Below are 24,429 nucleotides of genomic sequence, written 5' to 3'. Positions count from 1 at the left end.
TGGAAGGTGTTGAGGTGTCGTTCTTGCCTGGAGTGCAGATGCCAGGGCTCGCTTCTGTACAGCAGAGTGCTGTATGTGCAGACATGCAGTGCAGGCACTATAGACAGTCATCTTGGTGTATACCGTCGGCTTGCTGTCATTCCAGACTTTCATTGACAGCCTCATGAAAGTTGCTGCAGCTCAACTGATCCTCTGATCGATTTCAGAGTTCAGAGAGATATTATCAGAGATTGTGGAGCCCAGGTAGATAAATTGGTGCACTACTTCCACTCGTAGTCAGTGATTGTGATTGAAGGGGAACTCTCACGTTTGTCTTTTTTCAGGCTGTATGGGGAGGCTGAAGCCTGAGCAATGAAGAAGAACTTCATCACTTTGGAGAGCTGGTCCATGAGCCTCTGCAGCTGCTCCTGTGAGTGAGTGGCCACAGCAGCATCGTCAGCAAACAAGTTCCTTATGAGAACCTGCCTGACTTTGGTCTTTGCTTGCAGGCAGGAGAAACTGAACAGTCTACCGTCTGACCTTGTACGGTGGTACACCCCTTCAGCTGACTGTCCAAAAGCATCTAAGCATGAAAGCGAAAAAGATGCTAAATAGTGTGGGGGCAAGGACACAGCCGTGTTTCATACCATTTCGGATGAAGCTCCATTGAACTGGACAATGCCCTTCGGATCCATATTCATATTTGATGGAATTTAATCCTCTTTCCTCTTAGATGACAAAAACTGTGCACAACCAGATTAGATGTATGAATGTTCTTCATATCTTGCTGGGAATCCCTTACCCTCCTCTAGCTCATTTATGTATCTTTCCAGGAAATCATGCCTATGTCTGGCAGTGAAAAAGTTTCAAATTGTAACGGAGTGTACCATTTACTCTCCCCCTGAGAAAGCAGAAGACCAACACAATGCGCAGCATATCAGAGAAAGAAGAAGAAAAAAAAAAAAACCTGTGGTTGTCCATTTCCTGTTCTCAGTCTTGTTGTGCTGTGTTAACATCACACAGTGTAGAATAAGGAAGTCCTGCTAAAGCTTTTGTTCCCCTACAGCACATTCGTATTTTTCTGGGAAAGAACAGAGGAACGTTTGGTCCGAAGCCTACCATCTGGGGCTCCCTTCTTTCTGAGAAGACCAGGGCAGCCATGAGTCGGGGACAAAAGTCGAAGACACAGGAGAACAGCCCTAGTTCCCTCCTGAGCATCCAGGAAAACGAGCGGCTGGTGGATCTCCTGGGGCGGAGATGTGTGGTAAGTAAAGGTACATATGCTGCACAGGGGGTGCATTAGAGATACCCAAAACAGATATTCCAGCACTTGTTCTGAGTGTGAGGTACACTAGAAGTAGGCCTCATTCTCTACAAAGAAGTTAACCTTTCAGAGTTTATCATAACCATGCTGATGGGCTCTGGACGTTTTCATATCAGCTTTCAAAAATCGCTGTGCCTTCAAGTGAACATGAAAAACACTGAAAATGGTTCTGTGAATTGTATTATCATGACCAGAACAAGACATGGTGAACAAGTGTACATAAGGTCCAAGATCCTGTGGGGAGTTTCATCATCAAACCATATAGATGGTTTGTAAAACATGGTAAAGGTGGAAAAATTGCTGTGTCTGATGCACATGTAGTATAGCCATTTCCATGTTGAAATTAGCTATCAATCTTAATGAGTTGTTCTACAATAATTTGTTTGAGCGATCTACAATTCTCCAGTAGTAGTACTTCCTGAACTGAGATACCACTGAATTGAGATACCACTTTACGGAGATGCCTTAACTAGTTCCAAAAGCACTTGTCTGGTTGTGTTACAATTATAAATATGTATACTTTTGACAGTTTCATAGTGAATTAGTATCATGGGTTACACATGGCTTTTAACTGGAACACTGAATAGAGCTTTAAAGTGATTGCATTTTGAGTATCATTAATGCTTAGAGTCATCTTGGAAACCCCCTTTACATGATTCCTGGTCTGTTCTCAGTTGCATTACATCATTACTTCAGTTGTATGTTGCTTTGGAGAAAAGCATCTACTAAATGTATACATTTCAATCTAAATGTAAACGTCATAATGACCTATTCTATCTACTGGGTCAATTCGTTTGTGGAGTGAATAGATGAGACACTAAAGAAACCACGAGAATCTAAAAAAATGGAGGGAGCTGATGGTGAGCTCATCAGTTCTCTGCAGGACTGGAATGAAAGTATAAAATCAGCAAATGTGGGGTTTTATTTATTATAGGGAATATTCTGCAAGAGACATTTGATAATTAATTTGTTATCTGCCAGTGCAACTGTATCGTTGTAATCCACGCACAGCACACTTGCATTGGATGATCTTAAATTGCATGCAAATGTTTAACTGATTTATTTAATGTGAATAACAGCATTTAACTGTTTGTGATGTCATACCACGTAACCAAAAGACATACAGAAAAAGGTGTGTGTATGTATGTGGCTGAGGATTTCTTGGGCTGCCAGTGTTAACTCTTCAATAAAACGGGAGAAAATGGGCAGTGCATAAAACACAGTTTATTTGCTTTGCAAACTGAAAGAAAAAAGGCAATCGATTTTACTATCGTAGTTACAGAACAGATTTCAAACAATTCACACCAGTGAGTTTTGCTGAATTTGAAACCAGTAGGTGCACCAGGGGTCATACGATGATTAGACTATGACCGCAGTCTTCCTGTCCCCCACAGGGTCTCAATATGTAGTTGCTGAAATGGTTTTGCTCTGTTAACTAGCAGAGGCTTCAGAGCAACAGGAAGTGTCACTGAGGCCACTTCCTCTCCTACTATAATCAGCACTCGTTGGTACTGTCACCTACAGTACATGCAGGCACATGCAGTAAGTGCAATACACACATTTTTATATAAGAAAACTCATCACTTTAGCATTGTAATTATTGTTGTTTCCCCATGCATGTAACTGAGGTATCTGATAGACCTGGCCTCCTCTGAAAAATAAACTGAGACCCATCCTGATTCTGTTTTCTTAATGCTGTATGATTTCAACCTTTTGAATAGATTTTGAATTGTCATGTAGCATTCACAATTTTTTGATCTTACCATGCCTTTTAAGAATTCCTAGTGTGGGAGGTAGACTTTTTAAAATTACAGATTACAAATGAAAGTAACAATACAACAGATATACATTCCCAAATCTGTAACGTGTATAACTAACATTTGAAAAGCCTTAATTTTACAAAAAATATCACTCAGATAAATAGCAGGTGGTGTAGTGGTTGCAGTCATCATCCTGTAACTAAGTGACACAGCATTTGCATGCAAAAAGAAGAAAAAATTGAATGGGTCATCTTCTGGCCATGTGTTATTAGGGCAGAAGATATTATCCATTTTGCTCTTTGCATGATCTTTTTTGCAGTTTGTACTCCTAACACACTGCATAATATGGTACATTAGTATATGTCACAGGAGTCCGCATACTTAAAGCGTGCCAATAATGTGTGTGAGCATACATGCAGAGCCATTGCTGCCTCAGTGGTGTTGAGGCTCCATATATTAAAGTGCGAAAATGGTGAAACCAGTGAAGTGGAAATCAACCTGGGACTTGGCTGGTAGTGCACAAAGCAGGAAGGCCTTTACTGAAGGTCCCTTCACATGAAATGAGTCAGAAGCAGCAGCAGCAGAGTCAAGTTCCTCTATTTATTGCTATTTTTCCACCTGCAACCTCAGCACGTGAGGCCAGACCTAAAATTATTTAGACTTTATTTAATGAAACAAAAATACCCCGACAAAGGAACAAATTCAAAAAAATTCTTTGCTTTACCCTTTTTAGTCAATGAAGAGCCTTCACAGAAATTCAGATGTGTAAACATTTTGTCCATATCAGAGATTCAGCATGGAAACAAAACAAAATTGCACTCTAGCTCTGCTGCTCATACGCAGTTTCAGAAAGACTGTGAAAAGTTCTTGTGTATGTGCACTGTATGTGCTCATGTAGGTGTGTAAGAGTGCCTTATCTCTGCAGACCCTGGCCACCGCTGTGGTCCAGCTGTTCATGGCTCTGCCCCACAGTCCTTTGGAGTGGAATCTGCAGCACTGTGGAGTGTTGTGTTTCGTCAAGGACAATCCTCGCCGCTCCTACTTCATACGCCTCTTTGACATTAAGGTATGCCAAGCCCCTGCTCACTTGACAAAAAATATTGAAAGACTTACTACCTATAAGATGTAGGTAGTTGGCTATAAGTACGTACTGTAGGTTAGAGTTTTTCTTTGGACTTTTTTGCAACTATGTGTTAATAAAGAGGGGGTGTGGTGGGTTTGGCCAGGTCCTGCCCTCTGGTGGGTCTGGGGTTCAAGTCCCACTTGGGGTGGCTTGCGACAGACTGGTGTCCCGTCCTGAGTGTGTTCCCCTCCCCCTCCAGCCTTACGCCCTGCATTGCTGCGTTAGGCTCCAGCTCACTGCGACCCTGCTTAGGATAAGCAGTTTCAGTTAATGTGTGTGTGTTAATAAAGTCCTATTTTCTTCTCTGTGTTTAATGCAGGAAGGAAAGCAGATATGGGAACAGGAGGTATACAACCAGATGACTTACTCCAGTTCTCACACCTTTTTCCATATGTTTCCTGCAGATGTGAGTACTCATCTTCCATGTTTACCACATTGGAATGTATCACTGATATGATAATGTGAGTGGATGATCTTTTTGTACATGAGGATGTATGATCCTCATGATACTCCATGGAAGAAAAAGCAGGCCCTCCACTCAGCAAAGATGACAACTTGCTCATGTAGAGGACACACATATTACCCTGATAGTAACTACTCTTACTATTGTTTCTACACACTGGTCTTTCCTAACAACACATAGACCAGGAATTTCAAATATCACATTGTACTTGGTTTGAAATGTCTGCCTGTAATGTGGATCTCAACTTAATGAATGCTGACTAGTGCTTTCTGAGCAATGCTGTGTGCTTTATTAAAGCTGTTTTAATAGCAAAGGCAAAAGCAAAAGCATAGCAAAAGCATTGTTGAAAACATGACCATGTGCAACACATTTGTGCTCTAGGACTGCCAGGTGGGGCTCAACTTTGCAAGTGAACAGGAAGCAGAGTTGTTCAGAGTAACTGTGGAGGAGAAAATCACTCAGAGAAACACACGCCTCGGTTGGTACCTTTCACACAGAAAATTCACAAGTGGCTCTTATTCACTGCTCCTGGGTTTCACACTCTTGAGGAATGCAGTTGACTTGGAAAAGATCCAGGTGTACTGCACTTCAAAACCATGGGCAATTTGTACATTCGAAAATACCAGCACTGCAGTGACATAAGTAAAGGAAATGTAGCATCTTGACTATCTGCTGAAAGAGAAACTGATAAGTGAATAAAAATATCCTCTCTCTTCTCTATGTTTCTTAACTGCAGAGAAACGGCAACTTCCTCCAACACCCAGCAGTGACGGTATCTCTTTAGCATTTCTCTTTTTTCTACCATCCTTTTGTTTACTTTTCATACTATGGAATTCTAAGCCTCTTTCTTATCACAACTGTGCTGCCATTATTATTATTATTATTATTATTACTGTTATCGTTGTTGTTGTGGTGGTGGTGGTAGTGGTGGTGGGCAGGGTGGCCCACTTGCAGAGCTCCACATCGTCTTCCAGACAGTGGTCCTAATAGAACTCAGTGTGAACCAGCTGTGTTGTCTCTGCAGACAGGAGAGGGCCTCCGCCGCTGCCTCCTCCCAATGGTAAGTCGTGCACTGGAAGTTGCTTTGGACAAAAGTGTCTGCTGAATAAATAAATGGAATGTAAGGTCATTGCTAAAGGGTACTACAGAGGTAAGTGAGTTTTGAACCAGCAACCTTCAGATCTGAAAGTAGCAACATTAACCATTATGTTGTCAGTCACCCCGTGGTTTAAGTGATGCTTCAAGTGTTTATTTACTTATCTTCTATAGTTACCATTTATAGTTTCCTGCATCATGAAAGTGCTTTGTTTACCATATTTTCCACTTGCACCATTTCTTACATGTGTAATTTAAATGTTATAATTAGGTCTTGTGGCTTTCATGTACCAGTTGCAAAGTAATGGTACAAGCGTAATACTGCCTGTATCTGAGAAGCATATGGGAACAGCTATGAAAACAGCTATGTCCATGTTACTTGATTCCTAATGGCATCCTACCCATGTTGTGTTAGGATCAACTGGACATCTGGAGGGGATGATGACAGTGGACATTCAGAACCCAGATATCTTGGCATCACGCTACCGATCACCTGCTGTTCCAGTCCCTGCACATGCCAGCCTGTCCAAGGGAAAGAAGGACAAAAAGAACAAGAAGAAACCAAAAATCTCCAAAGCTGATATTGGGGCTCCCAGTGGTTTCATGTGAGTACTGGCCAACTCACTAGTCATCTAATCCTGCAACAGGATCTGAGGTTATGCTGCAGAGTAATTTGAAGACAGCAAATACTGTCAAGTAAATAAGCTGAGCACCACTATTTCACCAATGCATTATTACTTTAATTCCATTATATATGTGTTTTAGAGAGCTCTCTATGATGTCACTATGGCAGCCAGTTGCAGTGATGTGTCTGTTCTCCACTTCTGTTGACAGGCATGTGACCCATGTTGGATGGGATCCCAACACAGGATTTGATGTAAAGTCTTATTTTCTATAAGAAAGTCATTTAAGCCCCGTCATTTATGCAGTACACTTGAATGTATGCCTTCCTGTTTCAAGTCCATATCAATCCACCCTAAAGAATTCCAAGATACATGGTGGTGCAGCAGTTACCCTGGAGCCCCATAATGCCTGAGCTGCATGTTTCGGTATTGGTCTGAACCCTGCTCAGTGTCTACACAGTTTGCATGTTCCCCCAACACTTTTGTACCCTCCCTTACCATAAAAACCATGAATCACCTTGAGTTGAGATCAACTTGATTGCACTTACCCTAATAAATTCCTAGCCAGTGTCCAGGTTCCAGTTTTACAAATTGACAGCCGTCTCCTGGTCTCACTGAGCCCTAGTCTTTCGCCACCTGACCTTATAATGACTTTACATTGAGTGACAGCACAACCCAGAAATAGAGTAAACAGAGCCCCAAAGTGTATATTCTACAAACCTTTAGCCTTTAAAGAGTCAAACTGTATTTAATTGACAGTAAATTAGCATTGTATATAGTCTACTTGAGTAATTGATCTCCCATCCTATTCAGATTGTGTTCAGGGTTCCTGTGGAGTCCTGCTGGTGGTTCACATTAACTCCTGCTCCATTTTTTTCTCTAGACCAACAACTTAGATCCAGACCTGAAGAAGCTTTTCTCTTGCGCTGGTATTAGTGAGGCCCAACTGACAGATGCAAAGACCTCCAAAATCATCTATGACTTCATTGAACAGTCTGGGGGCCTGGAGGCAGTGAAAATGGAAATGAGGAAACAAGGTGAGTCGTGTGATCTATCTACGAATGGTACACGTGTTCGTGTAACATGCAGCCTACAAAGTCCTGAGTATTTGTTAACACCGTAAATGTTTCCTTTTGTTGTTTCTATAGAATGTGCCCCACCTCCACCTCCACCGGACCGTGGGGGCCTCCATGCTTCTTCGGCCCCTCCTCCTCCCCCCACCTCCCGAGGGCGCTCGGGACCCCTCCCCCCCATTCCGGGACAGGCTATGCGAGAGCCTCCTCGTAGTCCTGCGCCCCCTTCACACCGTGGGGCCCTTCCTCCTCCTCCTCCTGCTGGTAGAACTGGTCCTCCACCCCCTCCCCCTCCTACAGCAACTCCCAGTCATCGTTCCGCTGGTGCCCCTCCTCCTCCCCCTCCTGCCTCTTCGATGACAATGGGTGGAGGAGGAGGAGGGGGATGTCCTCCACCTCCCCCTCCGCCTCCACCTCCCCCACCAGCCCCAAGTTCAGGCGGCCCTCCTCCCCCTCCTCCCTCTTCTGTGGGCTCAGCACCGCCAACAAGAACAGCATCAAGTGGAGGGGGTAGAGAGGCTCTGCTGGACCAGATACGTCTTGGAAAGAAGCTTAAAAATGTAAGGAAACCTTCTGTGGCTTACAGTAGAAAAGCCTTCAGCCCATTACAGAAGTAGTTTTAGCCTCTGTCCAACATCTTGGAACCACAAGGTGATAGAAATTTTGAAATCTGTTACTGCCGGTATCGTGTCTGCTTTCATTCAGCTAAATCTTAGTAAGTGTGAGGCTCATTTCAGTGTGAGTCGTTGAAAAGTTTCAGTATCTGTGTCACAGCTGTGGATAGGGAGCACAGCATCCCTCTGCTCTTTGAACCAAGGGTAATAAAGGTTCAGCTTTGGGCAGGATAAGCTGATTGCAGATGACACACAGGAGCGAGCTGATGTTTGACTGTTTGTCCTAGGTCACAGAGAATCCTGATCCTCCACCCCCTGTCCAGGACGACTCCAGTGAAGGGATTGTGGGAGCTCTCATGATGGTCATACAAAAGAGGAGCAAAGTCATCCACTCCTCAGGTGACACCTCTTTTTCCCCGGAGCTCCCCTCTCAATCTCTCAGTCATATCAGTAAGAGTAGCTGAAAAGAGAAGAGTAGCTATTGGTTTGAGCTGGTGTCTTTGGACCTAAAGATTGCTGGTTTGAATCCCACCACCAGCCATAGTACCCTTGAGCAAGGTACTTACCCTAAATTGCTCCAGTAAAATTACCCTGCTGCATAAAGGGGTAGAGGGGGGTGCGGTGGCGCAGTGGGTTGGGCTGCAGTCCTGCTCTCCGGTGGGTCTGGGGTTCGAGTCCCGCTTGGGGTGCCTTGTGATGGACTGGCGTCCCGTCCTGGGTGTGTCCCCTTCCCCCTCCGGCCTTACGCCCTGTGTTGCCGGGTAGGCTCCGGTTCCCTGTGACCCCGTATGGGACAAGCGGTTCTGAAAATGTGTGTGTGTGTGTGTGTGCGCATAAAGGGGTAAATAATTGTAGGCACTTTAGAGGGAAGTGTCAGCTAAATGAATAAATGTAAAGATAATGTATCTGAAGTAGCATGTGGAGCAGATCATACCATATCTGTTCCTATTAGATCACATTGTACCCATGTGACACTGCTTTTACCTTCTGTGCAGTGTCTGCCCTAATATTTCCTTCCTTCCAAGGACAGAATGACAATAAAATTCTATAAGAACAGAATTAAGCACACACACACACACATTTTCAGAACCGCTTGTCCCAGACGGGGTCGCGGGGAACCGGAGCCTACCCGGCAACACAGGGCGTAAGGCCAGAGGGGGAGGGGACACACCCAGGATGGGACGCCAGTCCGCAATTAAGCAATACATTTCAAATTTTCTAGAGACTCTGGTCTAATTTCTTCGAAAACATTATCATTTCAGAAGAGGAAGATGAGGACGGTGACGATGACGATGACGACGAATGGGATGACTGCTGATTTTTGTACTTTTGGCTTCTCCTTATTTTCCATCGTTCACTTGATGTATTTCCTGCAGTGCTCTCCAGAGTGAGGCCTGTTAAATTTAATTTGTCACTCGATGACCTCATCAGTGTGAGTGGTTCCAGTATAAGCAACAGAGTCACCCTCTACCTGGATACTTTTTTCAATATGCCTGGCCAGGGTAACTGTGTTTGCATGACGTTTGTTTACACAGGCAATAATTTGCTATGGAAGCCTGTATAGCCCCTGTATAAAACGAAAACTTGTTCTGAAATTTACACAGTGCACACTTCTTCCATTTCTTGGATCACAGATCCTCCACAGCCCCCCAAGATGCCTACATTATGAAGTGAATCCCCTTTTTCTCTGCAATCAGTATGCTAGTGGACTGTTTTGAGAAATTTTATTTTCTTTGTTACACATCATTCTAATGTTTTAAAAAATAAATGTTCGTTCATTCTTAAATCTATGAATACTTTGTGATATTCCAGTTCTTACTGGTAGAAATGCATCTTTGTACATTTGCACTTATTTTGCAGACACTTTTCACCAAAGCGACATAAAACAGAGTAAAAAAAAAAAAAACTGCAGGCAAAAAGCTTTGGACCAAGACATGTGACTGTTTAAGCACAGTGAAGTTTGTCAGATACCAACAGTTTTGCCAGTGCACATTATAGTAGTAGCTGTGCATAGAATTGAGTCTGAATTGAAATACAAAGCTGATCATGTCCGATAATATGATGCAGGTTTATGGAGCTGTTAGGAGATAAGGGCAGAACTGGGTCTAAAAGAAATGTTTTTGAGATCCTTTTTTTAAGCACTTAAAGGGATTCAGCAGTTCTGAGGGAGATGGTAGGCTCATTTTACCGTACTGAGGCCAGAATCAAGATCTTGCCAACTTTTCATTTTGAGTTCTTGGTGAGTGGGGCCACCAAGTGGCGAGAGTTGGAGGAGCACAGTACTCGTGTCTATATGTTCAGAATACAGTATATTCATGTTCAGACTGTGCAGATTCAGCATGTGAACCCGTGATACTCACATTGGTAGAACCCAAGAATTTTTTTTTACCCAAAAAAGGACTTTTGTCTTCCTTAACTGTTTTAGGGCGAGCTGCATGTGTTTCTTTTTTCAGTTTCCAAAAGGAACAGTGAGGTTTTTTTTTTTTGTAAATGAATGTACCCATACTGGAACTTGCTCACTGCTGGTAACAGCTTGTCTAAGACAGGGATGCAGTGGTCTAGAGCCTAGTCTGGAAGTTAGTTAGGGTACACCCCACACAGGACATCACAGTCCATAACAGCTCTAGAATGTTTGATAAGCACTCCATTTATCATAGTCTTCTTAATTTTCTGAGAGTAAAATGTATGTGATGGTAAAGTGCAAATGATGCTGTTGTAGTGCAGATGTTTTTTTTTTTTTCTCCCCCACATAGTACGCGTGAACGAATTGAAACCAGAATTTAAAAAGACTGATAATGAAAGTTAAATCAAGTAGAAAACACAAGATAGTTTCCTGCAAGTTTATAAAATGTTTATTTTCCTTTTCCAAACTCCCAAGACAAAATATCTATTAATAATAATAATAATAATAATAATAATAATAAACATCCATATTAATTTAAACAAGTGTAAGTATATCTACACAAGGAAGAACCAGACATACTTAATTTAGTCCAACAACAAGCACACTAAATGAAAAACAGCAAAGACAAAAAGTTAAACAGATCATATTCCCCCTAAGTGGTTTTATGCCATTTCATTTGCCACTATGAACTTTCCAGCAGGAGGCAACAATCATGGTTTGGAACATGTCCTGGAGTGAGGGGATTTTATGTTGTCTCGCTGAGGGAAATGATGTAGATTGGTCTTGTGCATCTGAGACCAGAGCTTGTATGTTTCGCTTTTTTGGAAACAGAACTGTTCAGCAGCTCTAGAAGTGTAATACCTGTCGTTTTCACGGTGATGTTCCAGCTTGGCTGCACACACATTTAAATGGTGCCTGGGCATACACAAGAGTGTCCAGCTAGCTCATCGGTGGCTTTAATTCAATTGATTTTGGCACTGTTGCAAGGAGGCCTCATGTTTAAATGTATAATTGCATCTACAAAACCACAAACATTAATGCCCATTCCAACGGGCTCCTCGAGGCCAGGTGAGGAGGCCTAGAGTGAGGAAAGTTCTGTGGAAGGAATGTAGATGCCGCATTTTTTTTTAATCTTAGGATTAATGTTTCGGTACAATCAACATTCCACAAAAAGGGCAAAAGAGGTAGACATCTCTCAATAACTTGTCATTTTCATTCTTGCTGTCAACTTTTTTCAAAATTCAATAAAAATTCTTTTATCTGTGCCACTTTCTGAAAAATTTAAAAGAATCAAGAACTGACATGACACAATGACTGCATATCCTTCTGGCAGCTTTAAAGTCTGGAATATAATGACATGTTCTCCCATTTATACTGCCACCTGGAATGGATCAAAAACATAAATTTTGGCTTTAGACTTGATATTTACACCAAGTTACATTGTCTCTGCACATCCATCGTGTTCAGCTTTAGCCGAAGGTGTTCCAACATGCAGAATTTGAAGGTCTAAAAAGGTCTACCTCTTTACTCCAAACTCCAATTGTGAATCCCTCTCCCATCTGAAACCCCAACCCCCACCACCAAAGTGCAGAACTTACAGGAATATGTACATTCTCAAAATAAATATGTCATGGTGTGGGTGAAAGAGAGCACAGGATTTGTCTAGGAAAAAGGGAAGAACCTCACACCAAGGTGACTTTTGCGGCATATAGATCATGTGGAATCTCCACCATGAAAAGAGATTGGCTTAACTGAGATTCAGTACACACTACAGCTCACCACTTAGATTTACAATAACTCAGAAACAATAACACTTCCGTGCCTAATAGCAAAAATTGTTTAAAGAATCACCCAGCAATCAAAAAACAAAGTAAAACAACTAACCAAAAAACAAGTGTGGATATTCAATGTTGCTAGAGTTTCTGTGACTGATATTACTTTACTAAAAAGGCTTCCTGGTGGTTTTGATGAGAACATTAAAGACATAGGATACACACTATGGGAAAAGAGCAAAAGAACACTTCTGAGGGTATATTTACAGACTGTTCTATTGGTTACAGTGTCATGTAGCATCATTGGTGTGCTGTGCCAGTGTAATAGTACTATAAAAAAACTAAATAACTGCAGATTGTCTGGGAATGCACAGAAACTATACTCTCTGGTTATGGTCTTTGCAACAATGTCCACTCTGTAGTGATTTAGTAAAGCACTGCTTAGTCAAGGTTTGTAGTCTTTGAATCCATATACACTTTTTGGCACACCTTAATCAGATCTGTTTCACTTTGCATTTTCTCAATCTGGATTCACCTTGTATTTTGGCAGGACAATAAATTTTGGTCCATAAATAAATTTTGTCTCACTTTAAAACACATATGATGGCTGTGGAAGTCATTGCAAAGCATTTCATTTTCAGTATCTTTGCTATTGATAACACTTTGCAGTTTACTATTCAGAATTTTTCAGGTGTTCCAATGTATTTAATTTTATACTGAGTCTAATTACTCCATACTTCGTTCCAACAAGGTTCAACAGACAGACAGACTTGTTTGGTCCACTCCTGCCATTCCTTGGGTTTAGGCTGATTTTCCAGAAGCTCTCATTTCTCAGCATAATTGCTATACATCATTTTATATGTGGTGTTCAAACATTCAGTTCCATTGTTAATTGCACTAAACCTCCTTAAACATTAAATCTTACTTTCATGATGCTGTACTTTCTTTTACAAGTATGATTTGCAAATGTAGAACATCGTTTGGAATTACAGCTAAATACATTTATAATGAAATGCAAATGTTCATATGCTGCTCTGTAGCAATATCGGTCAGTTATACATTGTAAGAAAGATATCTGCTACTGTTCCCATTATCCTGGATTTTGGAGCACCCTTCAGATGCTGATGCAAATATAGGGCTATTGTAAAGAAACTACTATCTGCTGGCTGCATTCAGAAGATACCTGTGCATTTAAAATTGGCACCATAAGAACCACTACTGTGCACGTGCACTTAAATTTAGACAATCATAGGGGCAGTAAAAATAGTTTGGACAGATATGCACCAAAATATTCAGGCATAATTTCTTTCATGTAGAAGCTTTAAAAATTCACCAACTTCTGCACTTCTTTGCAAAATAGTCTGACTCTATTTCAGACATCTTTCAATGAATTGGTGTTTTCTCATACCACTGTTGAAATGGGGCAGATTGTATTGTTTTAATATAAACATGAACTGTGCCTGAGTCTCTGGTGGATTAGCTCCCAGGTGTCTTCATGGGTGCTGCGCATGAAGCACCAAAGCGGTCTGTAGAAGGCTGGGGTCTTGCAGCCATGCTAGGCTCTTAGAGCTTATGCTGCTGGATTCATTGCATCTCATCACTGTGCCGCTTCAACCATAAAGGAACCATAAGTGCTTGGCAGGGACTGAATCAGGGAGGGATGGGGTTTCTCCAAAGCTAGGGCTGGGAGTGCAGGTGTCAGTTATCAGGCCGTGGTCCATGGTCCTCAGTGTGCCTTCGACTGGTTCGTTTTGACTGCCACTTGGGCTGAATCTGCTGCCAGTATGACTGGCAGTACTGGTTCATGAGTTGAACCTCTGGCTCTGGGTGGAGCTGTGGAGGGAGGGTCTGGGGAGGGGGTGGTGGGGGAGGTGGGTGCGTACGACGGTGCTGATAATCAACTGGAGCATCGGGAGAGGTGAGGGCATCCACAATCTCCCGGTCCAGAATGTGCAGAGCCACCCGGGCCACTGTGTGCTTGAAGTTATTCTCTGTGGCGAGACAGTGGTAAAGACCACCATCAGACTGGGTCAAGGACTTCAGCAGGATCCCATGGCCTGTCTTAAGCATCCCACTCTCCCGATTGAGCTGGCCAAAGTGGTGGAGCATGAGTCATAGGGTGGCAAAAAAGAGAAAGAGTGAGTGGCCGGGGAGAAAGGGCCCAAGTGTAGCATTGAAAAACAAAAAAGTGAATGTGATATTTGATGTTATTTCTTCTCTCCTGTCTTATGGTCTTTTACTTCTTGCAAAAAATATACACACTTGATTTTATTTCACCTGTAATTTTTAAACATTTTTTACTTTAAAGACAAACCTGATTATTATTATTATTATAAATGAAGCAATCAGGCACAAATTGCCAGTGTGGTTGTCTGCCTTACCACTTTCCTCTTGCCATCCTTTTGGAAAAGCCACTTGACAGTAGCCTGAGGAGACCGAGGCTGACATTCCAGAAATGTACTGCTTCCTTCCACCCCAAACTGCACTGTTTCTTTAAGTCTATGCTCAACTGGGAAAGTGACAGAAAAAGAAAGCAGGGGTTATTTTTGTTTATACCATTTATATACTTCTATATATTTTCATCAGGCGTATAGTACTTTGCAGAGATTTGAAGCTAATAAATAATCAAACAAAACAGGATTTATTGGGCTCTCAGTTTGATGATAATGGAAACCATTTAAGAATCAGCTTATTTTCCATATAAGCATCCAAATAAACTGAAACTATCTAATTTTATAATCATAAGTTGACCCATCGGTATATTTTTATGCTTGAAGCAATTATAGGGAAGCTTCCATCTTTCAATTTGTGCTTATGCTGGAATTCAAACATTTTGACCTCATTTGCAATGATAGCTCCTCCAGCTAACAGTTAGCATCTGCCATTTCATCCATCTTTAATAGAATTTAACTGAAGTTCTTGGTTTGTGTTCTCTTCGGCAGAAAAGAAAACTTTGTTTTATCAGAAATTAAACATATTTCTTGCCACTTAAATTAATTTGCTGGAAAATTAGAAATTTGTTTCAGCAGTGGGGGGCGCGGTGGCGCAGTGGCGCAGTGGGTTGGACCGGGTCCTGCTCTCCGGTGGGTCTGGGGTTTGAGTCCCGCTTGGGGTGCCTTGCGGCGGACTGGCATCCCGTCCTGGGTGTGTCCCCTCCCCTTCTGGCCTTATGCCCTGTGTTACTGGGTAGGCTCCGGTTCCCCGCGACCCCGTATGGGACAAGCGGTTCCGAAAATGTGTGTGTGTGTGTGCGTTTCAGCAGTTTGTGATTTATGTACAGTTCCTTAAACCACCTACTAACAACAGGTTTGGAATTCATCAACAATTCTTTAGTAAAACACCAAATGAACTTAAAACAACAAGAAAATGAATCAGTTAAATGTTTGCTAGAGGATTATATATTTTTTCTTTTTTAGGAAAATAATGTACTGTCAAGCAACTTGGACACTATTATATGTTACAATTTATAAATATATAAGAAAAGGTGAACATATAAACTAGAGCAGTAGGTAGTGAAACGGCTTGTGCTCTAGCCTTGCTCCTCCTCCAGTTTGAGCCCCACCTCTTGCCGAAGTATCCTTTATCAAGGTATTTAACTTGAAGTGATACAATAACAACGGGGGATGCGGCGGCGCAGTGGGTTGGCCCAGGTCCTGTTGTCTAGTAGGTCTGGGGTTCGAGTCCTGCTTGGGGTGCCTTGTAACAGACCGGTGTCCTGTCCTGGGTGTGTCCCCTCCCCCTCTGGCCTTACGCCCTGTGTTGCTGGGTAGGCTCTGGTTCCCCGCGACCCCATATGGGACAAGCAGTTCAGAAAGTGTGTGTGTGTGTGTGTGATACAATAACAATACCCTCCTGTATAAATTGGTAACACAAAAATGTTAACCAAATGACTTTTAATAATCTGCATTCTGTTTTATTGTACTCATTCTTCTGCATACAGACTGATGGCATCAGTGGTGTGGTTGCACTGGGTTACCTTTAGCATTGAAGCCTCTACATTGTCGCAAGGGATCGCCATGTTTAATGTCCTGTCTCCTGCTCCTCCTATGGGACAGGTAAGACAGCAATTGACATTAAATGTGTTCTGACCACAGATTGCTAATGTAAAGACAAAGGGAAGACAGGGGGTCTATGACAGTGCACTCGCCTCTTGGTGGAAGGGGTGAAAGCAGAACAGTTTTCCCCATCCCAGGCACAGTATGGATCGCGAGCCAGACAGCAGTCAGAACAAGCTTTGCCATAGACAGCGCACCTGTGCAGGGACACCTGTGTCAATCCACTCTCAGATGACACATACAGCTGTTGCTGTGGAAAAAACAGAAAGGAAAACTCTCACAAAACGTATAACAACATCAACAATGAACATTTCCATTACTGACTAAAACTTCTCTTTATTTCTAATGTTGCTGAAACTTCTAATAGTAAAAGCAATACACAAACAAACAAACACTGAGTATATATAAATGTAACTGTAACTGTAAATGCAAATAATTGTAAATGGCTTAACATTTTAAGTCGCATTGGAGAAAAGTATCAGCTAAATGAATACCTGTTATTGTAATGTAAGACATTATACACACACAGACCTTTGAAAAGACCAATAGAGGCAGTCAGTAGTCAAAAAATTACCCTTTTGGATGAGATCTTCATTGTTTTAACGGGAGCTGGAGTCTAGAGAACAACAAGGGGCCAGTTATAAGGTGCTTTATCACTGCATTTTTATTTATATGGAATGCTGTGGAAAATGCATCATTGGTTACCAGCCGACATTCATTCTTAGATTCAATAAACAAAACAAATGGAAAAAAAATTACCCTAAAAACTTCCACCTCCTCCAAAGTGAGCTCTTCTGTGGTGCTGGGATCTTTTGGAAGAACTATTACCTTTTGCACTGTTCCACGGTCTAAAAGCAGAGATGAAGGTTAAACCAACTCTGAATTACAAAATGGGCTGAGCTGTGCAGCAGTGGATTTAGTAACTCACCTGTCCCCAAAAAGAGCACCTCATACGTCCCATCTACTGCATCTACCAAGTCAACCGCAATGGTGGTGAATCGGTAATCTACTCCAGTGCGCACCACCAGGGGGCGCTTGTGAAGAGGATAGACAGGGTAGTACATAAGAGGGTGAGCGCGCACAAAGTTGACCGCCTCGTCTGAGAACTCCTTGGTGGTGCGTACTCCAGGAGTGAAAGTGCCTCCTGGACACTGTGAAAAGAAGCATTTAAATTTATAGTTGAATCAACTAAAGCACAAAAATTATAGTAAGTAAATAATCTTACATTGAAACTATGATCACAAGTCTGAGTTCTCACAGTCACAGGTTTCAATACTTGTTTCATTTTGTCCTTCTCCACATAAAAATATCCAGCACCTAGAGATTTTCTGTTTTTCATAACTGAGGCCAGAAGAAATGCTGGAAGTGTAGAACACATGCTAGAACTTACGGTGCCAGGGCGAGGGTATGGGATCTTCCCGGTGTAAGGTGTCCATTGGTAGTTGTGGCCATGCTTGTGGGAGAAGGGCCCATTGAAGACGTTACGGATGTCGTTCATGGAATACACGCACACTGCCGAGCCTTTGAACACAGAACTGACAAAAAGTTGGGTATCTAAGCCAAAGTGAAAGATTCAAAGGGCACTGAGAAAAATATAGTGGGAACCAGAGAGAGATGGAATGATAAACACACAGCGAGACCAGGGGTTAAGATACGTACATAACAGCCCAAATAAGGGCACCAAACCAGGATTAGTGATGGTGTAAAAACAGAAATGGGGCGGTCTGTACCATTTCGAATATTTGTTGGGCTGAGAAGTTGCAAAAAATGCCTTGTAACTACCAATCTACCAGTGAACTTCAGTTCCTCTCATAACCGTCACTGCGTGTACTGACATGTTCAATGGTAACGATACACAATAAAACATGCCATATGTCACTTTTCCACATAATATATTGCCATTTAAAATGTGTGGAGGTGGAAAAAATTACCCAGCAGTAGAGAACACAGCATAAACAACAGGATTGCGTTCATCTTGGTTAGGTTGAATGAAAACATCTCCTGGAAGGAGGTGAAAGGAGCAGAGTTAAAACAATGCAAGTCAGTGCAGTGGAGCAGAATAAGTAAAGGAGCTGGTCTTACTCAGTTCATCAAAATATGTCTCTATGCCATCGTCTCCAATCACAGAACACACTAGGCGAGCCTTCAGGAATGTTGTCCATTTGTTCACCAGTGACCTCTGACCTCCGTCATCATTCTGACAGGGTAACAAATGCATACACACAGATACAGGTTGAGGAGGGAATTAGTTTAAGCTTCATGTCTCAACCAGTAATTTTGCTTGGCCAAGCATGGAATCTGTCTTCATTTGAAAGTTTAAGTTAATATTCAAGACATGTACTTGCATATGTTTATGTTCAGTATATGCATGTGTGTAATCATACACTTGTGTGTGTCTGCATGCTTCATTTGCAGTAATAGTCTGCGCTCACTGTATGCTCACCAGACAGACACGTCCAACCCTGGATACAACACTAGGGCTTCCCCCTCCCCCTGCATCCAGGCTCTTCTCACGGAAGAAGAAGTAGAGTTTGTCATCGTTTTTCTCTGAGCTGTCAGGAATCCTTTGGATCTCGATGAACACTGGTTCTAAGGTGGACACCGATGTGATTGAGGCAGATATTCCATTTAGATGTGATTTATGTGATTTTCTGCCAAATGTCATGTCACTCTAAAACTCACCATTGAGCCATCTGGAGTCGTACTGTTCGGTCCTCACCGCTGGTCTGTCACCAAGAGTGCGAAAGATTGCTGGATCAGTGCCCATAAAGTCTACATGGACACCAGCATACAGATTCCCATCTAGAAGGAGATACAGAGATGAGGAAACAATGATGATGAGTGAAGAAAGAAGCAAGAGTGTAAAACTATGTCAGTTACTTCTTCGTGATTCTGTAAATTTGCAAATACGTAGCCCTGTGGAAAAAAGGCTTACTGATGAGGGCAGCCACGTTCTGCTGCCGAGGGTCGTAGGGACATTTTCCCTTTCCTGAATCCACATATCCAGGCACAAGTCGGAAAAGATACTCCTGGGAGGAGGATGTAAAGAGAGCAGTAAGGTATAAAGTGTTGGCAGGAGGTGAGCTGGCATTTTAACGCTGCACTGCACTGTACCTTACCTCAGCTCTCCATCCCCGATGGACGAAGGTACAGATGGGCTTGTAGGCCCCAGTGCCACAGGTGTACAGATGAGTTCGGTTCCATGGCTCGATCAGGCGTACAAAATTTGCACACTCACCCTGATTTACAAGTAGGGGGGTTTAGATCAAAAAATGTTGAAAATTGTCACATTTGTGGTTCCACAGGCTATTATCATAATCAGTGTGCCTTATCTTCTGAATTCCATACTGGCATGTATGTAGGAGTGCACCAACATGTGACAATGGTAGTTATACAGTAACAGCCACAAAGCAAAGAGAAGTTAAACAAGGACTCACCTGCCCTCCTTTCCCAGTCATTCTGCACTCTCCTTTCCTCTGGGTTGTAGCAGGCCAGTGGATCTGAGACACACACAAGTACTTTTTCTGTACATCTGTTATCTGTGGTGTGGAGCTCAGAACATAAATATTATCTGAGATGTTTTCTGGAAACACGGTGCTTCTGAACTTTACACTCCATCCCACACTCCTAAGACATAGTATAATATATTATCAAATGTATGAAACTGATGTACCAAGTACACACTGACCTCAAAAGGTTAAACAAAAAAGATGATGACAATAAAGCTGAATGAAAAAGTCTTGCAAAATAAAGTGTGGATGAACAGTTAACACCACCAAACAAAAAAAGAGAACACAATGCTTTTATTCTAGCTTACTTCTTCGAGAACAAATATTCACATATGGGAAATAGTGGTTTCTCCAAAAACACAGGTTTCAAAATTATTTGATCCGCTATTCCTGATATGGAAAATAACAAGAAACACGTGTCCACAAGGAAAAACCAAAAGACACTATGAGTAAAGGCAAAAGGCACTATGGCAAACTTTCTGCAGTGATTTATGCTTCGTGGGTGAAAGCATCTTACTCTCTCTCTGTCTTTCTGTCTCTCTCTCTCTCTCTCTCTCTCTCTCTCTCTCTCGCTCTCTAGCCATCCGGTAAGGGTTACCAATGTATCAAATCAAAATCAAATAGACTGCGGGATAGCTCCTATTTAACAGTCAAGCAGCATCCAAATTCAACAACTCATCTGGCTTTCGTCCGTTAAAAGTTTTACTTAATTACTTAATATTAATACTTAATATTAGTGTTACCCAATTCCTACTGTGCTGTATTTTGTAAATGTTTTTAACTTATTTGTAATCCTAATGTATCTTGTTATTCCCCCTGCCCCCACGAGCTTATGGAAAAAGACATTTCATTGCCAGCAACCACTGCTATACGTTGTATTGATGTGCATTTAAAAAATAAACTTTTGATTGATTGATCAACTGATTGATTGATTGAGTGATTGAAAAAACAATAGAGCACATACTTCAGTGTTAAACAATTGAAGGATAGTATGGAGAAATGCCTAACAGCAGTGAATAATGCATGTCTGTAAACTTACAATGAGTGGTTCCTTGTTGATGTTGTGCATATCCAGAGCCACCACGTACTCCCGGCTACCCAGGTAGAGGCGGCCCTGGTCCTGATCCATGAGTAAAATGCGGTAGTCGCTGGTGTTGAAGGAGAAGCTGAAAGGCCGTATTGTCTTGGTTTCCAGAAGTTCTGCATGGCACAGTAAAACAGAAAAGCCTTCTCACTCCCAGGTGCTCATGAACTTCACAGGGGATACCAGTACGAACACTGTAGTGCTAATGGTGTAGATGACTCATAGAGTAACTAAATTAATATACACACTTGTCCCAAGAAGGGTCGCGATGAACCGGAGCCTAACTCAGCAACACAGGGCGCAGGGCTGAAGGGGGGAGGAGACACACCTAGGATGGGAAGCCAGTCCCTTGCAAGGCACCCCAAGCAGAACTCAAACCCCAGATTCACCAGAGAGTTGGACCTGGCTAATCTCACTGCGCCACTGCAGTTAGCCCTTCAGTCCTTATAGCGCATGACAGTTAGCATGCTTATAGGACTGATAGGATCAGTAGTAGGATCAACTGTTCCCGAATCTTAAAAACAGCAGGTGGCACCAAAAACACCCACTGTGCTGATGGGTCAGAAGCATGAGCAAGTGTAGAGATGAAAGATGAGCTCAGCTGTTTCACGTGGCATTCAGGATTGGGATGCTCAGCAAAAACATAGTGTTGTACTGTTTCTACTTGTTTAATCATCTGAATTTTTGGCTAACCAGATATGCTAGACATGTAATCATGGTGGCTGTTTCTCAGCAACTACAACCCCACCATGACTAGGTAAATACAGATGTAATCAGAGTTTACATCAAACACAGTGATGGAGCTAAAAGCTGTAGATTAGTACAAAAAGGAGATTTATACTGAGATATTTAGAAGGAAGACATTCACTGTCATTTTTCAAAAGGAAAAACAATTACAGCTATTATAATTATGTAAATGATTAAATTTATGCAATTATGCAAAAGCATAAAGGAGAGAAAAGGCTACTGAGCCAAAACAGAGGTGATCTATAGGACCTCATCCTTAGGTGTCTGACCTTAGCAATAAATATTCAGTGAGAAGGACGCGAAGACACCTTGCCCCTGGCTCCTGACAGACACTAACAGCGAGAATGTGAATGAGTGAGGGTGAGCTTTAAGTCTAAGGCAGTGACACAGAGCAAATCTATAAATTACTCACGTTATCCCCATACCACCAGCACTTTGATCTCTCTGGTGTTATTGCACAACCTTCCAAATGCTAACCTGTCCAAGCTGGCCTAGAAAGTGTCAAATAAATAAAAATAGCATTTGCAGTGGTGTTGAAAAGGTCATGGTCATGGACTACTCACTCTTCTTGGAACCGGTTGTAGACAATGCTTCACTTTTTATTGTACTTCTTTTATAGCAAGGGATTCTTTGTATCCACTGCCAACTCTTAATTTATTTTATCCTAAATGAAAAAATAATTTTGGCCATCCAACAAATTTACAATTAAAACATATAAGATCATTTCCTAAACTACAAAATTCATACATCTACGACAGAGTCAGAAAAGGACATTTAGTAGACCTAAATACTGAGTAGGGCAGCTGATTTCTCCTGGAGAAGTTTGTAAGGGTCCTTTTACTTTTCCTGAATCTATGTACCAAGATACAAGATGGAAAGATGATATCTACTGCACTGATGATATCTACTGGAAAACCTTATATAGTGTCTGAGGAACAGCTCCCTTGTGAGTGTATATAAGCATGTGTGCAAGTATAAATCTCAGTGCAGGAGTTAGCGATGCATTTTCATCTGTATATCTGTGTGTGTAATGTATGCGTGTTTGCCTTTGTGTATGTATTTGTTTGTCTTTGTGTTGCTGGTATCTGTGGCTCTAACTAGGTGGCGAAGTGTGGTCGTCTGTCTGTCTCTCTCACAGCTGTGCGGGTGATCCTCAGACAATCCACACAATTCCAGCCCCCAGCGTTCGATGGAGGACACCGGATTCCTGCCACTCACAGTCTGGGAGGGGAGGGATGGAAGGGCTATTCTCAGGACTCCTCTCATCCCATTCCAAGTGGCTTTATCCAGAAAATCCACTATGTTTCGTTAAGGGCGGGGGTGCCTGTTTTTAAAGATGCACCTGCTGGCTTGAAAGGTCAGGCCAAGTGTGCAGGTCTGTGACTGTTTATCTTCCAAGTCTCAGCACTGGGGAAACCTACTGTATATGTTCACTAAATGGTCACAGGCTCAGACTGAAGACACAGCAAGAGATGCTACAACTGAACATTAAAAAATAAGATGCCAATGTCTAGCATGTGATAATGAGAGTTTTCCCATGAAGAATTCCCATTATTAATTTTTTTACAGGTCAGAAACTTGGAAAAGAAAACTGTAAGACTAAGTACAATAATTTCTCTTTCCAGAGTTCTCTTCTGTTTACAATGACAAGGAACCCATCTGGATTTCCTTACAGAAAAATTAAAAGTCGATTGCATCATCACATTATCACATACACAACATGAGTCAAGAGAAAAACACCATCAGAGCTGCAAAGATGGCAACACAAAGAAAGTTGCCTTTCACATGACCCCCGCCCAGTCTCTCTACTAGACCTGATAAAAGTGATTAAATTAATATTTGGTACAACTGTGAAATGCAATGTGAATTAACTGCCTTGCTCTCTTTCAAAAGAAAGAGTTTAAATTGTGCAGGATAACGCACAAGAACTTCACCTCCCAGTTCATTTCTAAACCAACTGGTGACGCCGATTATGATAAAAGAAAGAAAATAAAGCACTGTCCGTATCTGAAAATGGCCACAATTAGTAGCAGGGCAACAAAAAATTTGAAGAAAAAAAACGAAGTAATTTGATAGCTTTGTATAAGTCCTTAGGAACAATATATTAAAGCCCTTTCCTTATCTGTGTAGTGGTTTTATTCTGAGCACTCCTAAGTCACATAAGCTAAGGAACGAAATGAACTTAGTTAAACCTCTGAAACCAAATGAGAGAAGTTCAATAATTTACATCTTGTGGCAATATTTCGGTGTAGAGCTGGATTGATTTTTTAAATTATTGAAACCTTGTGCAATGAGAGACTGCTGTGGGTCTCAAAGGTCAGATCTGTTACAAATAAAATTTTAAAATACAGAGCTTCTCTACACTTTTTTGAGCTATTCTACTTTCCTGGCTGCGTTAACACTTAAATGGATCACTCTGTTCATGGACAAAAAGAAAGGGATATGAAACAACTATTTTGAACAGAATAGCCTATACCAAAAAACTTGCAAATGTATTTCTTAAAAACCAACGTTATGAGCATCTTATGAACAAAAAATTTCAGAGATATGATCATGAGATATGAGCTTGTGGAGGCTGCAGTGCAATGCTCTCTTTACTCCAACAAGCTTCAGTGTCATAAAGGTGTAAGAGTGGAAACCCCCATGGCAGCTAGTCTCCTCTCTGGGGGCTGTCTGCGTTCCAGCACACTGCCAACACCTGCTTCGCATGGCAGCATGAGGTAAGTGTGCCAATCTATTAGTCTGTTGGACAGGAGCTTCTTGACCAGGTAAGGTTAGCTCCCCTAGACTTAGTGTGTAGCTGA

General features: G+C 41.9%; 2 protein-coding genes across 2 annotated transcripts in view; one reads left to right on the top strand and one right to left on the bottom strand.

The window, feature by feature from the left end:
- Positions 1 to 974: 974 nt before the first annotated feature.
- wasb (WASP actin nucleation promoting factor b) lies at positions 975 to 9,783 on the top strand. Its single transcript, XM_018752896.2, has 12 exons — positions 975 to 1,243; positions 3,989 to 4,129; positions 4,506 to 4,592; positions 5,031 to 5,127; positions 5,386 to 5,421; positions 5,674 to 5,709; positions 6,160 to 6,349; positions 6,579 to 6,621; positions 7,251 to 7,404; positions 7,516 to 8,000; positions 8,342 to 8,453; positions 9,317 to 9,783. Exons 1-12 carry the CDS (start codon positions 1,139 to 1,141, stop codon positions 9,370 to 9,372), a joined length of 1,542 nt encoding a protein of 513 aa, XP_018608412.1. The 5' UTR covers positions 975 to 1,138; the 3' UTR covers positions 9,373 to 9,783.
- Positions 9,784 to 11,559: 1,776 nt separating this feature from the next.
- Positions 11,560 to 24,429, bottom strand: part of sema3gb (sema domain, immunoglobulin domain (Ig), short basic domain, secreted, (semaphorin) 3Gb) — a 36,461-nt gene continuing 23,591 nt past the window's right edge. Inside the window, exons 3-18 of the mRNA XM_018752893.1 lie at positions 20,834 to 20,994; positions 19,723 to 19,785; positions 19,405 to 19,524; positions 19,221 to 19,314; positions 18,968 to 19,087; positions 18,729 to 18,874; positions 18,368 to 18,482; positions 18,217 to 18,286; positions 17,676 to 17,820; positions 17,214 to 17,436; positions 17,045 to 17,133; positions 16,860 to 16,901; positions 16,378 to 16,535; positions 16,207 to 16,274; positions 14,612 to 14,739; positions 11,560 to 14,318 (exon numbers count right to left, since the gene is read on the bottom strand). Of these exons, the coding sequence (XP_018608409.1) occupies positions 13,929 to 14,318; positions 14,612 to 14,739; positions 16,207 to 16,274; positions 16,378 to 16,535; positions 16,860 to 16,901; positions 17,045 to 17,133; positions 17,214 to 17,436; positions 17,676 to 17,820; positions 18,217 to 18,286; positions 18,368 to 18,482; positions 18,729 to 18,874; positions 18,968 to 19,087; positions 19,221 to 19,314; positions 19,405 to 19,524; positions 19,723 to 19,785; positions 20,834 to 20,994 (2,132 nt within the window). The 3' untranslated portion in view covers positions 11,560 to 13,928. The remainder of the gene's footprint in view (positions 14,319 to 14,611; positions 14,740 to 16,206; positions 16,275 to 16,377; positions 16,536 to 16,859; positions 16,902 to 17,044; positions 17,134 to 17,213; positions 17,437 to 17,675; positions 17,821 to 18,216; positions 18,287 to 18,367; positions 18,483 to 18,728; positions 18,875 to 18,967; positions 19,088 to 19,220; positions 19,315 to 19,404; positions 19,525 to 19,722; positions 19,786 to 20,833; positions 20,995 to 24,429) is intronic.

This window comes from Scleropages formosus, chromosome 1, assembly GCF_900964775.1.
Source record: "Scleropages formosus chromosome 1, fSclFor1.1, whole genome shotgun sequence".
Taxonomy (NCBI): Eukaryota; Metazoa; Chordata; class Actinopteri; order Osteoglossiformes; family Osteoglossidae; genus Scleropages; species Scleropages formosus.
This window is presented reverse-complemented; position numbering and strand designations above follow the sequence as displayed.